The 25813-nt window shown below is 39.7% G+C and overlaps 1 protein-coding gene across 1 annotated transcript; it reads right to left on the reverse strand.

The window, feature by feature from the left end:
* Positions 1–5058: 5058 nt before the first annotated feature.
* Positions 5059–25242, reverse strand: reps2 (RALBP1 associated Eps domain containing 2). The gene is made up of 19 exons (XM_053322479.1): positions 25063–25242; positions 18225–18348; positions 17527–17702; positions 16618–16726; positions 16082–16187; positions 15825–15985; positions 15666–15729; positions 14622–14790; positions 14452–14509; positions 13964–14044; positions 13648–13713; positions 13214–13271; positions 12965–13101; positions 12572–12633; positions 12331–12421; positions 8958–9058; positions 8737–8870; positions 7135–7240; positions 5059–5127 (listed from the first exon to the last, which is right to left on the reverse strand). Exons 1-19 carry the CDS (start codon positions 25240–25242, stop codon positions 5059–5061), a joined length of 2052 nt encoding a protein of 683 aa, XP_053178454.1.
* Between the last annotated feature and the right edge of the window lie 571 nt (positions 25243–25813).

The raw sequence follows: 25813 nt of genomic DNA on the forward strand, positions 1-25813 counted from the left end.
AGCTGCTGCTGATGCCCCCCATCCTTTCATTTGTTGGAGAGGACTGTTGTGCTCCTCGCTGCTGCGCCGGGTCATCTGCTGCCTTAATGCTGCTGTGTTTTTTCACTGCTCCAAAGTAAGAGGTGGTTTTTAAAAAAAGGTGGGGGTAAAACCTGGAGCGGAGCCGTGGGCTTTCCAGGATCTGGACCCCTCACTGCTGTGCTGCCGTGTGAGCTTCACAGCCACCAGGAAAAATGAACACTATGGTCCTGCAACACCTTTAGGGAGAATTATGTTTTTACATAATAGAGCCAGACTAATATTAATGTAGACAATAGAATATAGGAGAACACGATACATTAATTATAATTCCTAAAAAATATAGTCTACCATTTAGACACTGTCTCTATTACTTTTGGCTTTTGGTCTTGTGAGCACTCTCCTTGGTCTGTGTGTTAAGTACAATTCATTTGAGATTCATTATGAACACAAGCACATATATGTAATAAGAGACCCAAAGTGTATTTTCATACATTTGCTTTTAACTGGAAGTCAAGTCAAATTTATTTGAAGGATATGTTTAAAATAACAGGAGTTACCAAAGTGCTTAACAGAAAAAATACAGTAAAATAAAGTTAAATCATTTGTCAAAACAAAATAAATGGATAAGTAAATAGCAATAGACACAGTTAACTGTTTTATCATTCTAAGTAAAAATGAGGGCTAGTGAACAGACGTTCTGTAATTGTGGGTCTGCAGCTGGGATTTTAAAGTGGTGATAGATGGGGAGATCTGATGATGAGGAGCAAACTGTTCCACAGTCAGGAAGCAGTTATGGAAAAAGCTTGGTCACGTTTTAATTCTGGCCGATGTGGAACAGAGAGAAGTAACTGATCAGAGGATCTGAGGGGTCTGGATGTAGAATATGGACTGAGGAGATCAGAGATGAAGGCTGGTGCCGAACCATCCAACTTTAAAAACAGATAAAAGAATCTGAAAATCAATGCTATATTTCACTGGTAACCTGATGTGGATATGAAATGATCATTTGATGACATGCACTGTGTCTGGAAAACTAAAAAAAAGTAGCTTATTAATTGATCAGTTGATTGACAGAAAATGTATCAACAGCAGTTTTTATAGTAAATGAATGGTTTAAGTCATTTTTACAGTCAGTTGTTTTCTAGCTTCCATTCTGCTTCTACATGTGAATATTAGTAACTTAGTTATGATAAAAACTTTGGTATTTTGGACTGTCAGAAAGATGACAAAGGGCATTTTTTATACATGTAACCTTAGTCTCTGTGAAACATTTCTCACTGTTCACTGACTAACCCTTAATCCATCAATCAGGAACATAATTATCAGATTAAGTGATAGTAATAATAATATGATAATTGTTGCAGTACTAGTTTTAAATGTCATCTAATTTTCAAAGTTCACAACTGTTTATAAATTGAGTTTATGTAATGTATCCTGGACAGACATCACACTGCTTCTGTTTTTCACACAGTGGAGCCCCCGCCCTGTTTTATGGGTATATTGGATGTGTAAATGGAGAGGGTTGGACAGTTTCTAAAGTCATTCAGCAGGTGCAGTCTGGATTTGCCTTATTGTGTGTGTGTGTGTGTGTGTGTGTGTGGGTGTGTGTGTGTGTGTGTGTGTGTGCTTGCATGTGTGTGTGGTCCAGGTATACCTCATGTTGTGGGGACTCACCTCCCTTATGTGGACAAAAAGCAAATCCCCTTAACATAAATTAGTTTTAGAGTGATGGAAACACGACTCTCTCTCTCTCTCTCTCTCTCTCTCTCTCTCTCTCTCTCTCTCTCTCTCTCTCTCTCTCTCTCTCTCCGTCTGTGTGTGTGAGTTAAAGTAGTTCAGACAAAAACAGGCAGGATATCTGAGGCTATAAATTCTCTCAATATCATCAACTTCTGCAACTTGGAGGACTTTGATTTTAGTTAGTTGCTGCATTAGTGGAAACAAACATTTGATATTTGCCTCATTCTTAATGTGTGATGAAACTGTGGAAGATTCCTGTGTTACTTTGCCATATCCCTGTCTAGGTTAATCTTTGCTTTCACCTCTGTACGCATAGACCTGACAGCTTAGGCCGAGCTTCATTCACATTTGCTGAATGAGTGTTTAGCTAAATCCCAGCTGACGGGGCCAGAATCAGCAGAGGTGACAGCCTAAAGCCCTTCCTGTGGCCTAACCAATGTCCACACCAGAAGTGCAACCTTTGCAAAGCCCCGGCGGGGGACAAAGGAGAGACGAGAGACGCGGCGTATGTCGTCATCTTTGAGTAATGGTGTTGCAACAAAGGCCTAACTTGAACAGACAAAAAACTGTTAATCTTTGTTGTCAGAAGAGTCAGCTTTAACTTTTAGCCACCCGGGTGATCCAAGTTATTAAAGCCTGTTGCAGGTTTATAGTTTATTTACACTGGGCTTTGAAAACGTGTTCTGCAGCTCTCTTTCCAGTCAGTGTAGAGTTCATTTGATTAACTTCATTCAAATTTTGTCTATTTCTGCTCAAGAGCATCAAGTATCTCTGTCTCCAGCTAGAAGAATCATTAATAGTAATAACTGTAATGTGCTGTAGATAATAATAAACCTGTTGCTGGCTTTGTGCGACATAGCTAGATGGCAATTATATCAACCAGGCATATACTTAGAGACAACACATAGCTGACACGTATAGTTTCTTCATCACGTGCAGCTGTCATCTTAAAATGCAAACCAAACACTTTTAAGTGGTATTTATAGTTGAGTGAGAATGGCTCCCTGTTAAGTGGTCTGATCTAATAAGACACACACACACACACACACTCCGCTCCTGATGCATAGGATAAAATAAGTGAGGGGAGGATGTACTGTAAGTTGAAGCAGCAGGTAGTGACACGCTGGCCTGTGCCAAATATTATTGGTTATGGCACAGAGGAGTTATGAGCGCCTTGTTGTCGTCTGGCATCTCGTGTCTGTCTACCAGACTGAACTCATTCATTCCGGCTCATTCATTTTCTCAGATGTGGGATCGACTTGTTGGACTCAGATGTTTTCCTTGGATTGGAGGCTTGGATTTAAGAATCTGTTTCATTTAGCTTTTTCTGTGAAAAATGTCCTGCGATTTCAATCATCCGCAAGGACTCACACAGTTGTGCTTGTCTTCGGGCCTCCGCTAGGCTCAATTTAGTTTAACAGAATACCTCACATCCTGAATATGAGTGATACGCTGCCATTCTACAGGAAGAATGAGGAGAATATATCATGAGTAACATGAAAACAACTTGGTTTGATCAGAGTAGCTTGTTACAGCACTTGAACGCAGCATGAATGGAGTGAGAAATAGGCATATCAGTGTGTGAGGTGTATAAATGGGAGCCAAGTGTGTCAGTGGATATTTTTGGACGGCAGTGGCGGAGGGTCTGGGAATACAGCCATCAGTGGTGATCAGCCTGACCTTTGGTTGTTGTGTCTGTGTCGGAGAAAGCACAGCTGCTTTGTGAGAGCCAGAGGGTTATGGCTACAGTCAGTTTCATCTTTTTTTGTTTGTTTTTGCCCTCACACACAGGACGTGAAAATGACTTCTCATACATCTGTTAATATTTCCAAACTTATATGTCGCCTACTTTTGGGCCTTTAAAATGAAAAGAAGTAAATGATTTTAGGAGTATAGTCCAGAGGTTTCTCTTTTTGCACATAGGAAATATATAACTTGAGAAGTTTATGCCCTTGAACACATTAAAATATCTCTGTTCATGTCTCCTGTGCTAAAAAAGAGTAAGATTTCATTTTCAGTTAGTGACTGAAACTGAAAATAGACTTCTCTTCTACAATAAAGTGTAATAAAAGGATTACAAGCAATAAAAATAGACAACTTTATTAGTTTGATTATTGTCTTCAGCGCAGAGCTCATTGTGCACAATTTAAGATTAATTCATTCTCCAATGCTCACATCATTTTAGCAAACATGCAGTATCAAGTATCATTCCCATCATTTACCATCATTAATAATTAGGATGCGAAAGGGAAAAAATGGAAAGGAAAGGAAGTTTCAGCAGCACCAATAATGTGCATAGATGAAATCAAAACCTCCTCTGCTCATCCAGACATCAGCTGTTTTGAAATCTATCTTGCAAAACATGGGAGGAATATTGTGCTCTTTTATCTAGTGATTTTTTGTACTGTTAACGCTGGTTGGGTTTTTAATGGGGCTCTTTTTTAAAGTATGGATACAGTGTGAAAATAACTCTGAGGGGATTTTACTTAAAAATCAGCAGTTTTTGTTTCAAACAGACAGTGTTTTCGATTACAGATGGAGCAAATCTTCAAGTAAAAGATACATATTTTTATACAAATCCAGTGTCGACATTCCTAAGTGTCCTCATAGCTACAAGTGCCAGTGCTACAGTCTGTCAACAGCCAACAAGTCATGTGTGCTGGCTGCAGATGTTGCTAAATCCAATTCAAGTCATATCTAATGTTGCAAATATGAAGTTCAACCTTGCAAATGTGCTTCTTTTTTTTTTAAGTGCAAAAATGTATCGGATTCAAAAACTCATCTGTAGCACCGTCTCTTGCTTTAGACCATATGTTGATATGCATGATACGCACTGTATACAAAAACTGAAAAATTAGAGTTCTTTACTTTCCATCATTAACACAGAACGTAAGCAGTCATGGTTACATGTGCACCAACTGTGACATATGTTGTAAGCAAGGTAAGATTCATGGGGGGGGGGGGTTCAGTAACTCAGTAGAGAAAAACAAGTTAGAAGGTCACAGTCAATAACAGGATATTTTACATGTGCATATCATACAGTGATTTAAAAAAAAGATGCATGGTGTAATCCTGCAAAACATCATTAAAAGTATTACAGAGTAACATTTGAATGTGGGGCTTGATGGGTCACATTTTTTTGAGTGTACGTCGACTTTTGCTCCCGTCAGCAGCCCTTTTACATTTTTTCTGGATTCATCACAAAAGAAACAACTTGCTTAAACATTCACTGATACTGCTGTACAGTTGTCCCGGTGAAGCACTGTGAGCGCGACTCTATCGAGACTTCAGGCTCAGTCACGTCGAGGTCAGAGGACGCAGGTGCTCCAGCTGGGACTCCAAGGTGACCCTTTCCTGGTGAACCACCTGCAGCCAACGAGAAAACATAAACTCTGAACAAGAGACACACCGCAGGCATGTAATTAAATTGTTTGCTTTGTTTGCCATGGTAACGGTGGTTTTTAACAAGACTAAACCCCTCCGAGCTGCCCTTGTTGGATTTACTGGGATCTAGCAGTGAGGTTGCAACCAACTACCACTCCCCTCACCCTCCACTTCCCAGCATGTAGGAGAACTTATAAAACTGGTGAAGAACTTGAAAGGTGCTCTCTAGAGCCAGTGTTTGGTTTGTCCACTCCAGGCTACTGTAGAAACATGGTGATGCAACATGATGGCCTCCTTGGAAGAAGACCCACTCCCTATGTAGATATAAAGAGCTCCTTATAAGCTGAGAAAAACAATTATTCTTAGTTTCAGGTGATTATACACTAAATAAAACATTACATTCAATTTCTGCCAAGTCCATTTCATTAGATGCTACTTAATTATACAAAAAAAGGGTTGAAATGTTCATCACTCCCCAAAATATGAAAGCACTCAACATATTGAGCAGTATACAAAAATGTCAAATTTGCCCTAAGGGTGGTACTAAAGAAAAGGCCACATGTTCAGTTGAGTCAGCCAACTCATGTGGAATAATGGGAATAATATGTGTAGAATATGTTCAGTGTTAAGCATCAAATTTAGCACATCAGTGTTGAATGGGCAGTGAGGATACCACAATAAAATTAGTTTTACAACTCGTCCTACTGTGTGAATGTAGAATATGTTCAGCATTCAAGCACAATGTCCGGCATAGCAGGGAGTGGGGAGTGATGACACAAACCCACCCCCCCCCCCCCCCAAAAAAGCTAATCTAAGGTTGACAGTTGAAAACCAATTTTGGATTAAAGGGCAAAGGTGTCCGTTTTAGATCTGAAAAGAATTTCTTGACCTGTGAAATGGTACAGAATAGCTCTCTTAACTCTCTCTAACTCCACCTTAATAGCTTAATCACTCTAAATTGACCTCATGAAAAGTTAAAGAAGAACTATTCCTTTTCATTCAGCCTCTTTTCTCACACACACGCACACACACACACTGTTGTAGTTGGATGCCTTACAGTCCTAGGCTCTATTTTGAAGAAGACAGTTGTGAATGCCAATGGCTGTTTGGTATTTCAACAAGGGCTGAGTCTATATAAAGACACATACGCCTTTCTCCGCAAAATTCCACACATGCTTTAAGAAACTAGTAGAATTAGCCCTTAATTTAGAGTACAAATGTGAGAAGATTGCAATTATAAGAGTTTAAAACCTAAAAATCAAGCTGTCTATATGCAGTATTTTTATACTCTGCTGTATATTTGACAACGTCCTTAAATAGGCTACGAGTTGCTACATCAATTCTCTTTTTTAAACTTTAGTCTCAGTTGTATTGAAGCTATAAAAGTGCTGCATGTGAGCGTGCAGGTTTCACTACTGGATCATTTACGAGGAGAATGACAGGCATGCAGCATGTGTTCCAAATGTGAATACGTGTGCCACAGGCAGATCCCCAATGCAAACAACTCAGTCTGTGCCATTAGTTCAACTCTGAGTGATGGGTAGCGGAGCAGACAGTTGAGCTCAGGGGTTTTTCACCAAGTTGGACCGTTGGGAGCATTTGTTGTCGCGCTCAGTTGAAAGCCGGTCAAATTCGACTTCTGACACGCAATCAAGAACTTTCAAAACACTGCTAACATGAGCACTATCATGTGGTGAAAAGTTCCTGTTCTTCCACGAGCTGTCAGATTTCAAAGCTGTGATCTGTTACGCCAAATATGCACCCTGTCAGTGTGTTTTCTGAACCCTGCCGAGCTGCTTTTCCCATTTCACGGTGTCCCAGAGGAGGCACAGGCCAGGGAATGTCAGAAAGTCAATGTGGTGAGCCGCTAATGTAGTCCACACCCGTCACACAGATGGACACACACTACCATCAGCAAAATGATGTGTGTGTATCGGTACAGCATCTACAAACTCGTCTCGTTCTCCCAGAAATAGAAGACGGGCTGACCTTCAGTTGCTGTTGGAGCTCGCTGTTGAGACGCGTCAACACCGCGTTGGTTTCCTTGTTTTTTCGGATCGCCATCTGGATCTCCCTCTTCTGTTTGGACAGCGGTCTGAAAGATGAATCAATCCACTTTTATTGAGTTTTAAATGAATTTTAGACAGACAAATTAGTGTAACATAGACAACCCAGTACAAAGCATAACCTGAGGGAATGTCCAAATAATTATATAACCAATTCCTCAACAATCTTTCTTATTTGTCTCAATCTTACAGGGGGGTGTAAGGACATTGTTTGGAGATAGGATTAAGTCTTGAGTTGAGAAACAATGAGTTAGAGCGCCTAGAGACAGTGGAAACCAAAAGAACCAGAACAAAGCACTGCGGCTTTACATCAATCAACCAGCCAGTTCTAGCAGTCACTACTATTATTGATGGTCACCTTCTACTATGCTGACTGACAGTTTCAATGAGCTGTCTGCTCAATAAGGAGACGGAGGCACATGTGCTGGAGTCATTACGGGGGGTTAAGGAGTGCCTAAATGTCTGTATGGCTTTCAGGGGTTAACGATCATGTCTGAACACATAAAACGGAGAACACATTTTAAGAAGTTCTTAAACCTACATAAAGGCCACATAGGTGTTACGAATCAAGCTGTAAACATAATGATTATATTCATCATTTATTATCAACTGATACAATTGGTTTAAACTTAAACCAACTTTTAGCATTGTTTGCGTTACACCAGTTTTTTTACTTTTACAAGCATTAGGAGCATTTAGAAAAGAAAAAAAAGCAGCAAAAAGCAACAAACTGGAAAATAGCTTATTTTTTCAGCTGCCAACTGCTATACTATGTTCGCTAGCCAGTTACTAACTTTGTCTGTCTGTCGTTTGGTGCTGCTCCAGTGAAAACATCCGCCTGCTGCGACTAAGAATGACGCTGATAAGAGCGGTGAGAGTGATTAAAAACAGTATATTTGCCAAAACAATAAGTTAAAGACAGTAAAAATGTGCCGATTTAAAGTTATATAGGCTGCATTTTATGTATATTTGACCTTTTTCCTTAAGTCAAATTTAATAAATGCATTTTTTTTAACAATTCATAGCTAATTCTAATTCTAATTCTTCTTCTTCTTATTATTATTATCATTAATTCCCAGAGGTTTACTGTTTTAGTGCACTGATGTCATTTTATAAAATCAAGTTTAATGTTAACTGTAAATATTATTACATTTGAGGGCTCATTAGAAGTGTTCATCTATATATTCTCTACCTATAATATTATCGGCCTATATATTGATATCAAAAATGTTTTACTCCCTTATGTCAGTATTAGCATCGGCCCCAAATATGCAGTCAGGCTCTAGTATTTATCACTATGAGCGACCTCGTTCATATTATACAGTCAGTTGAGTCATTGTTTACATAGAAATATTGCTTAGTGCAGCTTTAACATAAGCCACTTTCCAAATATGTAGTTTTCTTTCCTGGCTCAGATTAATTTTAGCATTAGCTGCTCATTTAAGCTACTCACACTGAATCAGATTTAGTTGAAAAAATGAATTTGTTTGTATTTTAGGATTAAAGAGGCAAATATTTGACTGACTTTTGAGTGGGTTTGGTAGGGGGAGGGAACTGCACGGCAGGTGGAGGAACCGGCTCCAGGTTCTGGCTGTCTGGGTGGTATTTCCTGCGGACCGGCTTCTGTGGAACCTGAGTGTGACAAACTGTGATCACTTCATGAAAGGTTATCAGAAATAAAACATTCACTTGCACACTGAAACAGAAACACAGACATTCTAACATGTCTATCCTAGTGATTCGGACCTGTTTCGAAGCATTTGTCAAGTCTTCTGTATTTTGACCAAATCTAGAACGTGGACTCTGCTCCTCAGGTTTTATACTGCTCTCCTCCTGCAAGACAGCACAAATTACACATAAACTATGCACCCAAAGTAACTCCTTTTACTTTAAACGATGGCAAAGGTAAGTGCATTGATGTCACGATGAGGTGAAATGATATAAGAGAAGTGGAATACAGGCAGGATGATATGTGCCTGCCCTGATCGTGGATAAATCAGCACCTTCCCTACAGGGACCACGATCTAGTGCTCTCCAGCCTCTGCTCCCTGTCTGCTCAGGGGCAGCCATGATGGATTACTGTAACTTGCTTTTATTGCATCTCCTTGCTGCATTTCAGCCATTATTCTCCTCTGGACATAATATATAACATATCGCCACCTGCTTTCCTTCAGCAGAGAGGTTAATAGTGCAAGAGTCTATAAAGCCTTCCACGCTGGTCCTACACGTGGAGGTCAGTTTCTTAATTTCAGCACTTAGCAACACAGCAAGATTAGTCGCTTTGAAAGTTGAAGGCTTTTTTTTTTTTTAATTTTACTAGGCAGCACCTTCTGTAGGTTTTTCTACACTGCAACATTTCCCATCTGTTAATGTTGGATTTAGTGAATTTGATCCACTCATTTCTAAGAGCTGGCTGTCTCCATTGCGGTGGCAGTTGAAATGCCTCGGCTTTCCTGATGGCTTAAACAGGCTGCTTAAATGCTGCCGCTGTAAACTGGACCCAAGAAACCTTAAAAAAATCTATTTTGCTGAGCAATGCAACCAGCACGACCGTGAGCAGACACAAACAAATGGCCTTCGGGATTCGCTGCACCGTTGGATCTGAAACACAAGCACAGCATGGAAACATTTTAGGTAGCGTAGGAGCCGTGCTGCTACTGTGAGAATAAACTGCAGGAACTCCATCGACTGCATGTGTGTGGTCACATCAGCCGAAGGTCACGCCTGTTTCATTGCAGCAATGCAATGAGGGCCTGGTGTTACTGAAGACGTGCAGTCACTGTCACAGCTGGTCTCATTTAACTGAAATGAGTAACCGGCGGATACGAAGGTACAGTATCGACACCACGTGGTGACTGTACTAAAATACGCACAATGAGAACTCATCAGAAATAAGAGAAGAGGTGATTTAGCTTCTGTTTAACTCAGTCTGACTGTGTTAACTTGTCCGCTGGATTAATGCTTAATCTCTCCAATCTCTAGAGGAGCCAGTGAGCCTTGCTGAGTGTGGACGGTGGTATGACTGACAGATACATGTGTTTAGATTTGCTGTGCTTGAAAAAAAAAATTAATACAAAGATGAGGCATGTAGGTCATAGCTGCAGTAGCATCCTCTCTGGCTGCATGCCCAGCGTCTCACCAACTGCTCTATAGTTTCTTCTTACTGCTGCGGTTGGAAAAGCGAAGTGGAGTTAAGTCGAGTTATGTTACATTAAGTGAGGATAAATTAAGCTAAGTGAAGACAAGTAAAGTGAAGTGAAGAATATATGGAAATGAAACGAAGTGAAATTAAGGAAATGGAACTTAAATAAAGAAAGTGTATCAATTCAGTGAAGGTAAATACTGTACATTGAAATGAAGTCAAGCTAGCTAGGTGACAAAATAAATGTAACTGTAATCTGTGACAGTTACTGAGGAAAAAATGTGTCATTCAATTACAGTTACTTATGAAAATGTTGATGATTACAAAGGGGGTTACATCTGAAGTCAGACCTTTAAGCCCTTTTTTGCCCAGGAGGTTTTTGTCCTCATTTTTTAATATGTAACATGTCACTTAATACATATAATACTATTTTTAATTCTTTGAAATCAATATTATTTTATGTTTTATAAATAAATTATCACATGGGCTTATGCCAGACTTTTGACTTTTTCCATTAACTATCTTTATTTTATATTCCAAAATCTACATGAACTAATGAATACATTTTCAAATGAGAGATAAATCTTGCTTCATAAGAAATGATCTCCCTTATATTGATTTTGGTGGGCTTGATGGGTACACTTACCCTAACAGTTGAAAACATTCATTAGAAAATTAGAGAAGCAATCAATAAATAATCAAATGTAATAAGTTACATTACTTTGATTAAGTAATTGAAATAGTTATATTACTTATTACATTTTAAATAGGGTAACTAGTGATCTGTAACTTATAACATCTCCAAAGTAACCTTCCCAACCCTGAATGGAGAGTGAAGAGTTCAGTTAAGAGGACTGATTGAAAAGTCAAAGTCAAGTGAAGTAACTTGAAGTGAAGGTAAATTAAAAGGAAAGTGAAGTCAAGCATAATAAAACAATGTTTGTTCAACTTAACAGGTCACATGCAAGTTTTTCTTGTGCCTTGCAACAACCATAGAGGATGAACAGTAAACGCCTGCAGATGTGAGAGTGTTTTTCTACTCGACATAACTGCAAATTCAAATGTTCCCTAGAGTGCGCTGCAAGAGCTGGTATCAGATACTCACCCTTAACTTAAGATTGACATATTTTATGTTAAGGAAGCTATTTTTAACTACGTCTATAGTTCACTCGTGTCTCTCTCTCCGAAGAGTTCTGGCTGGTATGAGTTTCTGTTTGTCTTACTAAGTTAAATATATACACACATAAGATATTACCACATTTGGGATCATCCAGACTGCTTGGTTTTAATTACGACTAAGTTATCCTGTGGGAGGATGGAGAAACGGTGATACGGCAAAAGGTGAATGGGGTTAGAAATCTAAGAGCACATGTCCGCTGGGACTCATAGAGAGCGCCACGTAAATGACAAATACATTTCTATTTGACATTTAAATTCCATCCTATCATCTTACTGCTTTGTTGCTGTGGACAATGATATATCCTGCAATCTTTAAAATGTCCACTAGTCCTAAACATGTGCTAGATTGTTGTGCAATGTAACAGGATACAAGTACACACCCAACAGACAGGAGAAAGAAGTGTCAGGAAAGGCAGACGAAGGACAAAGAGAATGAGCCTGAGAAGAGCTCGAGCTAAATGCACGACTTGCCACCTCAGCCATAAATAAATCCTCCACATATTCACTTGCTTGCGGTCCACAGCGGTACAGGCCTTGATGTACACCGCTGTCATAGCCCTTGAGTGTATTTGTGTCTTGAAATAGAGGCCCGTATACATGACTAACGTGACCTGTAGGTGACACATTTACAGTGCAACGTCTGAGATGGAAGGTGGAAAATCCGGGGATGGAAAACGCTGACAATCCGGGCCTGGAATTCGAAGTTCACTTTTGCAGGGATCGTTTTTTTTTGTTTTTTTTTCAACCACGACAAAATTCCAAGTTAAAAATCTGGAAGTAAAGCAGATTTTGTGCTCACCTCTTCTCTAAAGCGGCTGAAGTCAGCAAAGTTTGGCTGCTGCACTTTTTTCTGAGGAGTTTTGTCTGAAGCGTTGATAAAATGAGGAACCTGACAAAAGAGGTGATTGGTACTGATTAACCAAAGCTTTCTTTTATCATTAATAAGATGTTTGTACAGGTTGAGGCCACAGAAACAATGGAGGCTTTGTTCACTTGATATCACATTGTTTCAGTAATAGTTTAATCAAATCAGATGTACCTGTGAAGTTGATGGTCTAGGTGGGAGAGCTGGAGGAGGAGGCAACCATCCACTTTTCACCCCTAAAATCAAGAAGAATAAAAAAAAAATCACTAAGCGATAAACTAATGCTGCAAGAGTCACATTGCAATCTTTAAATACAAATACACCACCCATATTTTTATAATCAGAGTCTGACTTGCACCGCCTTTTATTTTTAATCCTCAAGTGAGCCTCTTACGTTTCAGATTGAACAATAAAAAAAAAACATTTCCCCTGTCATAAACCAAACACAATACCTTGGTCACAAAACACTCCACAGCTCCAGGCGGTTCATACTGCGTTAGAAAACTAATATTGTGAGAAGAGCTGAGTGAAGACGGGGCTAGAGGAGGGGGAGAGGGGGGGGCGTACCTGGAGCGTCCTGCTGGAAGAGCTTGTTGAGGTCCAGCGAGGAGGCTCTGGAGTGAGTTTTCTGAGGTCGAGGTGGAGGGGTGGGAGGCTCTTCCGCCTTCTTCATCGCATCTTCAAAAGACGTACTGGAGTAAGACCTAAAGGTGAGGCCACGGTGGAGGAAAAACAAAGCATATGAGGTTAATGAGCAGCTCAGAGACACAAGATACTATTTAATTAACATCTGTGTTGTCACAGATTGATTTTCACCTCGGTCTAGTTTTTGTCTTCATCTGTGGGTCGAGGTCCAGAGGCCGCGGCATAGCGTCTGTGAGGAAGTATACATTACATGAATGAGGTGACCGTGAGTTATTGTAAATGAGAAGCAGCTACTTCCCTACATGAACCACAAACTGTGACTTCACATGTTGAAAGTACTGTATCACCACTACACACTTTGTCATTTTTGCAGCTATTTTTATCACAAAAATATATGAAATCATTCAGACATGCTGCCACGTGAACATTGAACACAGAACACTGTATATTATCAAGTAAATCACACTTCAGTTAATCAGGCATTTCCAGGACAAAAGAGGAAAGACTTTCCACACAGTGAGAGTAATGGGAGGTTTGTGTATCTGAAACCTGACACATAAAGGATTTGTTTTAATTTTCCCACGTGATGGGAGTTTTAGTATCACCTGGCCTCTCAGGAAGTTGTAGAGTTCGTTTCTCTTGAGACGTCGTCACCCTCTTCACAGGTGTCTCTGTGGACACAGTATTGAACACATCAACTGTAAGACACTGTATGAAGATTTGAAGGTTTTCATCATGTATGAAGTTCTTAAGAAACAAAAGATGCACCAGAGTCTACTTCTGTGCATAAAAATTATATAAAAACAAAACACAATGTGCTTATTTGCATTTAGGTATGTTATTTCTCACACATTTACTGAAGTCTGCTTTAGAATGGATTACTTAACAATAATGACATGAAAATGATGTATGTAATTTTACCTTGTTTACAGGATTCTTCATTCAAATCTTGTTTAGTCGTGGCCAAGCTTGGCTGAAGCCTCTCTATCATGCTGCGATCCTAAAAAAAAATGAAAATGTACTATTTTACAGTTTCACATCATCATGACATTATTTCCTGAAGTGATTGAAATGATATAAAGACTGCATGTAAGAAGAAGACCACTCAAGAAGTAACTGACCCTTCCTGGTTATGGGGTGAGGGGATGTTTGCATGGGGGAACAGTTTGCATTATGTACAATATGTTGTACGATTGATATGATAAAGAAAAAAAAACTGCAAGTCAAAAAATAAAAATAACACTGCACGTATACTGCAAGTCAAGAGGTTACAGCTTCTGCTCTAAACGTAGATGAGGATGCACTCAGAAGCTGTTTCATGTTAAGCTTGCTAGTGCCCCCTACAGGCAACAAAGAGGGACTTCAGATGAAATAACTTAAAAAATGGCACTAGAGAATGGGGATTCGTTTTACCATCTGACTGGGCCTTAGTTCAGCATCCTCAAAGACAATAAGAGCCTCTGCACTCTGCAAAATAACAGAGCATAATTTTGATATAAGACTATCAAACAAAAGCAGTGAAAAGGACAGAATAGTACATGCATGCTTCAGAAAGCAGACCCATGGCTGTTTCCCTTACTTCAGGAGTATCCGGTACATCCTCTTCCTGCTCTGTAAACCCTGGCTGCAGGGTCGGAGGAAGGCTCTCGGGGAGAGGGTAACCGTTCTTGCGCGCCACAATCAAGTGAAAGGCTGTGCAGAACTCAGAGAAAGTGAGAGCTCCATCTCTATCCACATCACTCAACTCCCTTAAAAAGTCAGTTGGAAAAGATGAAGAACAACTGCAAAACCTACAGTAGCACTCATTATTTAATTCTATTATCACTAATACATCACATAAAACATCATTTTTACTCAGCCTCTCACAAATACACAAAAACTCTCATTGTCATAAAGGCTAGCATAGAAACACCTTAGCAACTTTTAAATGCAGAAGTTACAGTGGTGCTGACTTGCTAATATTCAACATTTATCAATAATGAAATCTAACAGCACAGCATAATATACATAATATATGCACAATAGACATAATATAAAGTGAATATAGTGTTGTAAATTCATTCATGTCATTCTAAGCTAACTGCCAGCAGCTGTTTAGCTTTGCTTAGCAAAAGACTGGAAACAGCGGAAACAGCCTAGCTTATTACAAATCTACCAAGCAGCAGCTCTAAAGCTCACTAATAAACATGTTATATCAAGTTGGTTTAATCTGTACGAAAACTAACGTGTAAAAATGTCAGTTTGTATGGTGATAGTTGGATGTTATTGTTTTTGGGCAGATCCAGGCTAGCTGTTTCCCACTCATTGCTAAAGCTAACTGGCTTCAGGAATGAGTGTTATCAGTCTTTTCATTTAATAATGCCTCAAGAGGATTTCCTAAGATTGACTAATTCTAAATACAGGAGCATATTTAATTAAATTTTCCAATCAAATTTTATTTCTCTTATTCAGTCATCAACTTTGTTGCAAAAAACAATAAAACAAAATGCCAATTTTGAGGAAGACTCTGCACTTTTAAAATGAGGCCTGTGTCTGACTCAGTGGGCACGCTGAGGCTACAACAACCTAACTTACTGACCCCAGAACAGAGCAAGGACAAACAACACTGTGAGTCAGCACTCACCAAATGTGGGAGAGTTCTGGTATTGGGAGCTTGGATTTTGTGAAGAAATTCTTTGCAACAGCTCCTGGAAAACAATAAGAGTCATCTGAGTCATAAAACAGTGTGAAAGTTTGATTTTTCATTGTGTTAATAAGTGGAACTGAGGAGGGCTATCCATACCTAGGATTAGAGCCCCTAGGTCGGGCTGCAGACTTTTGAACTGATTAGTATAATACTCCAGCTGTTCCTCTGTGATCCTCCAGGGGTCATCGTCAGAGTAGTCTACCACACCCTGCTGGTCCAGCCTCTCTGCCGAGGAAGCCTGGGAAGATACACGGAAAAAATGAAAAGGAAGCAGAGTCATAATTTAAACTTTTTTTAATGACATAAAGAATCATTTATGTGATCATGGAGCTCTAAAAAATTCTGTCTGTACCCGAGCCATAGCAGGATGCTCCACAGTGGGTTTGGTCCCGTAGTTACTGGGCGAAGAGTGCTGCTCCATTTGAATGATCGGCCGTGAGGAATGTTTGCTTTCATAGGCTGAAGGATGGAAAAGAAAACACAGCTTTAGTAGAGGGAGAAACCTGAGGCGAACATGCAATCATTTCCTACTGATTACACCAGCTCCAAAATATGATGAGAGAGAATTAGAGCTTTACTGATCAGGACCAGGAGAGAGGAAAGTGAGAGGAAAGAAAGGAGGATTAAACAGGTGCAGAGATGGTGTAAAATCTCATCTTTTTCATTTCAATTCATTTGGAATGTATAATGCATGGCTACTATAACACATCTTCTTGCACTTTTAGTCTATTGCAGTATTTCACTAGTCTAAAAATGCTGAATAACCATATCCTCAAAGAAAAAAACTTATGTTAAATAAAAAGAAAACAAATCTTCTAAATTTAACATACAAATATGAGGGGTTTTTTTGCAGTGTGCATTGCTATTATTGAAATGAAAGCTGTCATACCTATTTGTGAGTCTGCCTCAGTCCTCTGCTTTGTGTACGGGTAGCTGCGGTAAGCCAGTGGAGAGCGAGGCGGTGTACTGCACGGTGATCGTGGGGGAGACCAAGGCTCCTTCCGGCACAGTGACAGAATATTTGTTAATTCACATACACAAAGCCTGAGATAGCCGATGTGCATAGAAAGAAGAACAAATCCTCCCTGGCCTGTCTGACAAGTTGCTGGGACCACACACACACACCAACATGAGATATGCACATTTTTTAGTGGCACATTAATGCCTGTTCCGTCTCAGGCCAAAAAGTGTCATGTACCATTGAGATCTTGTGAGGGTGGAGGAAAAATAACAGAAAGACACTGTTATCTTCGTGTAAGCTGTTTTATTTGAGGCCATTTTCCCCTTATCTACCACATTTCACAATTTTCCTTTATTTGACAGCTAACATGCATACAGCAAATGAAAAGAGAGAGAGAGAGAGAGAGAGGGCACTAAAAGCCATTAATGCTATTAATTAAGTTAGATGGTATTTCATTCATTCTTCAGTGCATCATCAGATCATGTGACTGATGATGCAGAGCAACTTGGCATGGCATCTCCATTGAGTTTTCATTAAGTCCCTCTTCTGCTTACGAGTGTTTGCATGCTTGTGGCCGGTCTGGTAGCTTAAAGGAGGCTCGTCCTTCTTCTCTAATCTCTTATCAACGTGGCCTTTCTGCTCTAATGATTACAGCAGACTGGAATGTGTTTGCTCAGTGCATCGTTCTTGTTCAACTCTAAACACTTCCTTAGTATAATCACACCCACTGAATGTTGTTCTGTGACATCTTAACAATGATCCATTGTGTCTTCTACAAGTGTTGAGAGTAACTTGTCGCAACTACACGTTGAGCTGATTGGAGAGCTCTTCTCTTACCTTCTTCTCTATGCTGGTCTCCAGGTGTCTGAAGGTGCTTCTGTCTGCTGGAGTCCAGGTGACAGGACCCGGTGCGGTCCCACTCTGAGCCCCCTGACCATCTATGCTGGGAGGGACGGTGGAGTATCGCATCTCTGGTTCATTCTTCAGCCCAACAAATCTGGGTAGAGGTAGATCTACAAGAGAGACATTAGGATGCTTTGTGATTCTTAAAATCTTTGATAGATTGTGATTTTTTCTTACAGTTGATGAGCTACCTAAACATATTAATACTAAAGCCTGATAACAATACGTGCCTTCAAATGTACAAAAGTATTTAAAGAATTTGTTGATCTTGTCTGATCAGAAGCTTCCTGTTTGATGACCTTTTATACAATTAGAATTAGACTAAGGGAATTAATCAGGATCTTAACAGATCTTCTTCGCTTGAGTTGAGCTACACCATGGTGAACATTCAATTTTGAACATACTTTTTCTAATAATCCACCAGGCTATCATGTGTTATGTAGAAAACAGATTTTCCCTTTGGCCGAGGTGTGACTGATTGTGTACGCTCTTGTAATAAGGGCAAACCCACTTAGCCCTTTCCACGCGACTCCCCTTTCATCCAGATTAGACCAAATCCTGGCATGTTAAAGATAATCTCCTGATCCCCCTTTGCTCTCCAAAGACGTCTCCTCTCTGAGCAGCAGACTTACTGGCCGTTACGCTCTCCAGGCGGATGGGTAGACCAGACTGGGCGGCAGCGAGCAGCTTCAGGGCCACGTAGAACTGGGCTGTACCAAAGTAACCCAGACGCTTCGCCCCACACACCTCAGTCACCTGAAAAACAGGTTAGAAGTTTAGAAAAGTGTTAGGACATTCTTTTTCCCACTACCCATGATGCAATTAGATAGCGTCTTTTCCCTAGGCCCTCCGCGTCCTTACATCTTCCCACTCACTCCGTTTGATGAAGCTTTAGCACAACTTCAAAGTGATAAGATGTGAAACAGAATGGGTTTTTTTCTCAAACACACTTTGTCTTCTACTTTGTTTAATTTTGCTCATTACAGTTTGAAATTCACATTGTGTGAATATGCTTGCATCAGTGAATGTTTCCACCAAATTTCACAGAGTTCTATATAAGATGAAATCAGCTCAGTGACAGTTAGCAGCATATATTGAGTTAAAGATGACGAGAGTTATCTATAGTGATAATTTCATCAGTATTTCTCAGTATTAAAGTACACATAGTGTACACTTTGTTTATTCCAGCTGAGGAACATTGCAAAGCTCAGGACCATTATGTCTCGAGCTGAGATGGAAATGTTAATTCAAGCTTTTATATTGTCTCATCGTGACTAATGTAAATCTCTTTTCACCTGGCTCAGCAAAACATGCCTGAATTGTTTACAAGTGGTCCAAAATGCTACCGCTAAGAACTCTTCTCTTGACCATGTCCTCCATAAGGTCTCATGGGACAGATTCTGATCACCCATCACTTGCTCCTCATTAAATTCAGAATCCATTTCAAAGATCTTCTGATCAGGGTTTGCTGGTTGTTGCTTGAAAATTGTGACCAAGCTTGGCTGAAGCCTCTCTTTCATATTGTGATCCTAAAAAAAATAAAAATACAGAAATGTAGAGAAGACTAATTCGCTATTTTATCACATCAACATGACATCACTTCCTGAAGTGAGTGAAATGATGTAAAGACTACATGCGTATTGCGCGTCAAGAGGTTACAGCTTGTGCTCTACACAGTATGCAGATGAGGATGCACTCAGAAGCTGTTTCATGTTAAGGACTAAAACTAAACAAGATTGAGCTTTTGAGGCTTGTGGCTCTTAAACTTTGGGTTTCTCTCCCTTTGGGTTTAAGATCTGTGGACACATTTAAATAAAGTTACTTACTAACTTCACTAGTAGCAAACTAACAACTATATTAATTCAACACTATGAATAAGTATGCATTAGTGCATGATTCTGATTTATTGAGTTATCTGGATAAGTCAGATCAGGCCATTATATATCTTTGTTGAGGTTCCAGGTTTTACTCAACAAAGACATCCAGATAACAAACCTGCTTCCTGGAAAATACCCCAGCTCAAAATATACTGTATACAATTAGAAAATACACACTGATTCTGTTGTATAAATAATATTTAACAGTACATTCTTAGAAATCAATCAGCAAACTGTTTTTTCTCCTTTTAAAAACAGAAGAATGGATGGATGGAAACACGATCGACTAGGGATTGAATTGTACATACTTATATGAATATTTAAATCACAAATAGTAACATTTTTTTTACTGAAATATACAAAAGTCTCCTAAACAGTGTTCTAACATTGTGACAAAGTGATTCACGCTGATGATCGAGTCTCATCATACTGCCTGCAGTGTCTGCCTCTTTTCAGGAGCATAATCTAGTGAAGTAAGCTACACAGTGATCGAGATAACATATACAACAACATCATGGACTCCACTAGCAGAATAAAGCTAGAAGAAACAGTATGAGAGGGATAAGCAGAACAGTAGGATCTGTTTATCCAGCAGCAGCACTCTTTTGATTAGAGGTACTATGGCTGCTTTGGGGGAGCAAAGAAGATTAGGATTATGTTGGACAATCAAGTTTTTTTTTTTTTTTTTTATACAATAAGAAGGTACAATGTGGTTCTTACTATAAATACAATACTTAAACAAAGCAACTCTGAATAACGGTAATCCCACAGAATCCCTCACAGAAGTATTCATAGAAGCTGAAACTGATCAACAATAAAGACTCTGATAAAGACAAGAATAGAGGAAGTTACTGTTCCACACCAAGAAACTGTCCAACACATAACCCCATGTGAAAATACAACTTGTGACTTTTGCACTTCAACTTTTGTACAAATGAAATGATAAAAGTAATAATTATATAATGTGTTGGTGGCTAGATTGTGTCACATTGGTACAGTAGCAGTACCATATTTACAATACAGACATGAGAGTGGGATCAATCTTCTTATCTAACTCTTCCAGAGAAGCAAGAAAGTCTAATTGGCAAAATATTAAACTATTCCTTTAGTTAAATTAATTAAAATGACCCAGATGTATTTGATGCGAAGACAACATGAGACCTTGGAGCAGTTGCCAATTCTACCCAGTTGGTTGTTGACTACTACTACCACTAAAACTGCAAGCCATTCAGAATACAGTACGATACGGTATGTTACACTTTATTGCCTCCATAGGGAAATTTGTTTAGACTCAAAAGAAAAGACTCAAAGAAAAGCAAAACTAGAAGCAATATGTCCAGAGTCAGATTTTTCAAGTCTTGTTGACAACATAAAAGGTCATCTGCACTGTTTAAGTTTCAACATGAGGAGCTCCTGCTCTTCTTTTGGCAACAACAGATCAGCACTGCTTATCTAACACATTTTTCCATTAACATACAAGATCCAAAAGTCAAATTTTAAGTGAATCAGTGCATTACTGTACAAACCTATATTGACACACTTTTTAGTAGACAGATTTGCTGGTATGTATTTATGAAATATGAATGACAGCAGTGCTGTTAATACCCATTGTCTAATTGAGGTTGAGGGGAGGGTGGAGTGTGTGCGGTTCATATCGCCATATGAGACATTATTTCTGCTTGACTTGCATTGTATTCATTCAACAGCTTTCACAGATAAATGGGATGCAAAAAAAAAACAGGCAAGTGAGAGTGCGGGCAGACAGTGAAGGTCAGGTCAGCGGTGCTCGTGAGTGTGCATGAGGTCAGCAGAGAAAAGACGAGACCAGATTATTTCAGGAAGCTCAGGGAAGGCCTTGAGGAACCAGACTGGCCGACCAGATCTTTAGCCTGAGGGGGAAAGTTATTTTAAGAGAATGGCAAACTGCCAGAAAAATTTCAATTCACATCATATCACCACTGGTTTCAGATGTGAATTAATCATATATCCATTTGATAAAGTGAGGGAGGAAATTAAGTTTGATTATTAGTCATGTTACTGTAATATGCTGTTTATCTGACACACATGAGCAACAGATTCACTTTTAAACACATTTTCCTGTTTAGCACATCACCTTAAACTATGGCAAAACAACTATTCTGCTAGTTAAGAATGCAAAATAACAAATAAGCAAAACTATACCACATACAGAAGCGTGATGGCACATATTTTATGTTTACCAGATTGGAAAGTAGAGTGTACAGCCGTGCAACTATGCTGTACTCAGCAGTGCTCTGAGCCAACTGCTGACGTCAGCATGCTAACATGAACACAATGACTTACTAACAGGCTGAAGCTATGCAGGTATAAAGTTTGTACTGTCCAGCCTCAGTTTAGCGTGTTAGCATGCTCACATTTGCTACCACTGAGGCTGACAGTAAAGTATTTACAGTAGTTAAATTAAATATTGGACAAATGGCAATTTTGGCCTGATGTGGGCACTAAGCACTATGAAAAAGTGTTCAGTAGATCCTGAAAGAGACATCGAATGATTGCAACAAATTTCACAACAGTCCATCTAATAGTTGTTGAGACATTTCAGTCAAAAGCAGAGATGTTAGCTTCATGGTGGCACTAGAGGAAAAGTCAGTGGGTCACCAAAGTCACAAAGATGATTTCCCATGCCAACACGGGTCATGCACCAATTTAATGGCAAAGCATGTAATAGTTGTTGAGACATTTCAGTAAAAGGCTAAAACACCATCTTTCTGGTAGCATTAGAAGTCAAGGGGTCACCAAAGTCTGCATGATTTACCCTCTAACACGAATGTCAGCGTAAAACATCATGGCAATTCAAACACTAGTTGTTGAGATATTTCAGTCTGAGTTCAAGTGGTGGATCATTGCTACATCCATTTTAAAAAGGGCTGAAAACAATATATTTGAGTTGGCACTGTCAGATCTGGATTTAACAACACCATGAAGTTGTGTGCAGGACTGTAATCCTTCTGCAAGTTGTGAGGCCACACCTTAGTCAACCAAGACAGGTTCCACAGCAATGTCTGTCAACAACAGCACCTTAATATGTGACTACACACAACACATACCGGAAAACTGCATCTCAAGCACGGACAATTATGGGATATTCACCTCATATCACCACTATTTCAAGTGTTTTGCATCACACTAAACATTCAGTCTTCCTCTATGTAGTCCAAATGGCTGCTGTGGCTGTTATGTTCATGTGATAAAATGTTATGAGAAACATGTGCTCGGTTGGCAGCAAGAATAATCTCAGTCAATAACAGCATGACCCAAGGTCTGTACTCCAAGTCTATGTAATCAGCGTAACAATTGATTCCATAGCAATGTAATGTGTGGGAAGCTGTGCCTTTCTCTGAATGACTAGTGGCTTCTCAGACGGTAATGACAGCTTAACAGGAAAAAGTGCATACTTTTACTACTTATCTGCGGTAAACACAGGTTAGACACACAGTAACTATCCTTTTTCTGGAAATGCTGCTCAAACTAGGTCAATCATGAATCAGCAAAACGCATTTCTACATCCAGTAGATGATGGAAAATTCCCCCTGTTTTGACAAAACTTTTAAAAAGGCCAAGTCAGATCATGATGAAACTTTGAACCCATCTTACAACCTGGAGGAAAAGCACTATTTACAATTCTCTGGTACTGCTTGACATAATGACCCAGAAGTCGGCAGCCAGTCCAAGAGTGATCCTGCAGGCATCCTGCAGCAGGGCCAAACACAGCTCAGAAGGCTGTGTGTCAATCACCCCCGTGTGGTGGCGGCGATCCAAGCTGGACAGGAAGGAAGCAGAGCTCAATGCCAAACTTCCTGACACCACACAGAGACACAATAGGCTGCAGTCGCTGGGAGCCGACCCCTCAGGACCGTGGGTGGTGTGAACAGAGGGCGCAACCTGCTGTGTTCATCTGAGCTGGAAAAATGTGTTTATATCTCTATGATGGGTCAGCAAAATGACTCTGACTTAGTAATTCTACTGAATTTTAGAGTCAATAAAAAACGGTTTACCCCTAATAATACATGTACTGTCAGGCACACCATTCATAGAAAATAAATTATATAAAAAGAGATGGAAATATTTTTATATTTATGAGACTTGGCCGAAAAATCTCATAGGCTTCATTTATGTCTGGCATGGTTTTGCCAGGTTTGAGGTTTTGAAAGTACCAATGAGTAAAATAGGACCATTCATGTGTTTTTACAAGTTCTCACCTACAAATCATGTATAACCTTTTTGCTGTTTTTTCCAAATGATGAATAGTCTGATATATGATAATATCTTTCTTATTCCATTCATTTCTGTGTCATATAGAAATGCTATTAGTAGCCTTTTGAAATAATCCATCAGAGTGAACATCAAGTCTGCATTAATTTATGTCACAGTCACAATATCATTGTGTGGTAATGCAGTTTGATTTGAAAAATGTGGCAAAGTATTACCTCATACCACCAATCTAACTTTCACAAACATTAACACAGACTTTAAGTGACTATGCACATTTTGCTTAAGAGCCACAAGCAACATTTACTAGATATTTTTAAAATTGGTTCAAAAATGGAGAAAAGCCACAATGTCAAATGTGATTATACAGCTATATCTGGCTAAAATTAGCCACCATAAGCTACTGCTCATACCAGAGCAGTAGCTATAGCAGCAAATCCCCTGAGTGTACTGAATTGAGAAAAGGTGCATTATCATGGAATCAACTTTACATGTGTAAGAGTAAGAATTGTGTTATTTACACAGTCTTACTTTAATGTACAGTGTAGTTTTAGGGGGGGAACAGCATGACATCAGTTTGTCACATTAGTTTGTAACATTTTATAGACAAAATAAGAGAAGACTGACAACAGCTCAATCACTAATGCAAAAATAATCATTAGCTGCAGCCCTTTGTTTTGGCTGTAATGTAAAGCATACTGTATGTCATTTGTAGTTTTGCCAACCTTAACCTCTAAGCTGATTCAATGTCAACATCAATACAAAGTTCAATACATTGGAAGTACTTCTCAGCATGGTAGTAACCAGGCTCTGTGTTATTATAAAAACTTTTATATTATATATTATATTTTTATGATGGACAGTTTCACACACATTTACTACACTGGCTTGGATAGTGAAATGATATTTATCAGCCTCTCTCCAGTAGAGTAAGAATAAACCTTAAACCTGAGCATCTAATATAGAGTATGTAAATGTAGTGGGGAGACACACAGACCAATGTACAGCTGCTGCAGGAAGTAATGGGGCTGCCTTTTAGTGTGACAGAAGGGTAAAGAGAAAGCAGGTGTTGGACGACCTTTCTCTGACACACACACACACACACATACACACATGCACACAAACAGCATCAGGAGGAGAATTCACAAAGGAAATCTCCTGGCTCATTATCATATGTTGGAGAGCACAGGCTCAGCATTTAGACGGTGCTGTGTGTGTGTGTGTCTCCCTGCAGATCAGCAGCCGCAGCTCCAGCCCCTCACTCCCTCACTCTCTCTCTCTCACACACTTGATAACATGTGATGACCAAGCAGGCGCAGATGTGCTATATACAGGCGACACTCACTTTATGCAGGGATTCAGGAGGTAGCTGAGACGCCTTGAACAGCTCTGCCACTTTGCTGGACGACAGTTTTCCTGAGGTGTCAGCTTGGCAAACGCTGTGGAGACCTGAGTAATATCTCTGTTCATGTTCATTCAGCGGGATGAAACTCCCTGCAGACGCCACACCGGATTCCTGATCCATTCCCGGCGCTGACGCATGGATGATCCACCGGAGAAGCACGACAAGCAGCAGATCAATACATCCTGATCCGGTTTCAAGTCAGAAGAGAGGGTGTTTGGCAAGCGGAGGACGGTATCACCTCCGACAACAGTATATAGCTCCCCTGTGAAGACAGACTGCCTGCTCGGCTCAGGCTCATCCACTCCTACCGCCTATTATGGCTGATTGTAGCACCGCCGCCCTACGCCTGCTGGGGGCGCTAGAGCACAGGAAGAGGAGAGGAGGCTTTGTCTATGAAATCAGGGGCTGATTCCCCCCCTCCACCCCCTATAATAACATAACAGCTCTATTTTTGTTCCATTTTCCTGCAGTGGATAATTCTTTTACAGGTTATTTTGTGTGTTTTTTTAAATATTGATTTGATGTTTTTTATGCTTAGAATAATCATTCAGATCAGCTTCTTTACACTATAACTGTACAGTGATAAAAATCATATAAAACACAGAAATAAACACATAAATAACTCTGTTAAGGTGGACCTTGAATCTGTGAATCACTCCACTTTGGAAGTAAATGCAGTTAGATAGTTAGT

Source organism: Scomber japonicus, chromosome 7 (assembly GCF_027409825.1).
Source record: "Scomber japonicus isolate fScoJap1 chromosome 7, fScoJap1.pri, whole genome shotgun sequence".
Lineage (NCBI taxonomy): Eukaryota > Metazoa > Chordata > Actinopteri > Scombriformes > Scombridae > Scomber > Scomber japonicus.

Excerpts from the sequence above, each read along its gene's own strand:
- reps2 (XM_053322479.1), bottom strand. The coding sequence starts at position 25,242 with ATGGATCAGGAATCCGGTGTGGCGTCTGCAGGGAGTTTCATCCCGCTG. Across the intron at positions 15,986-16,081 it reads GAGCATCCTGCTATGGCTCG|TTTCCGTGTATCTTCCCAGG; the intron begins GGTACAGACAGA and ends TCCTTTTCATTT. Across the intron at positions 14,045-14,451 it reads AAGGCCCAGTCAGATGGTAA|AGGATCGCAGCATGATAGAG; the intron begins AACGAATCCCCA and ends TCATTTTTTTTT.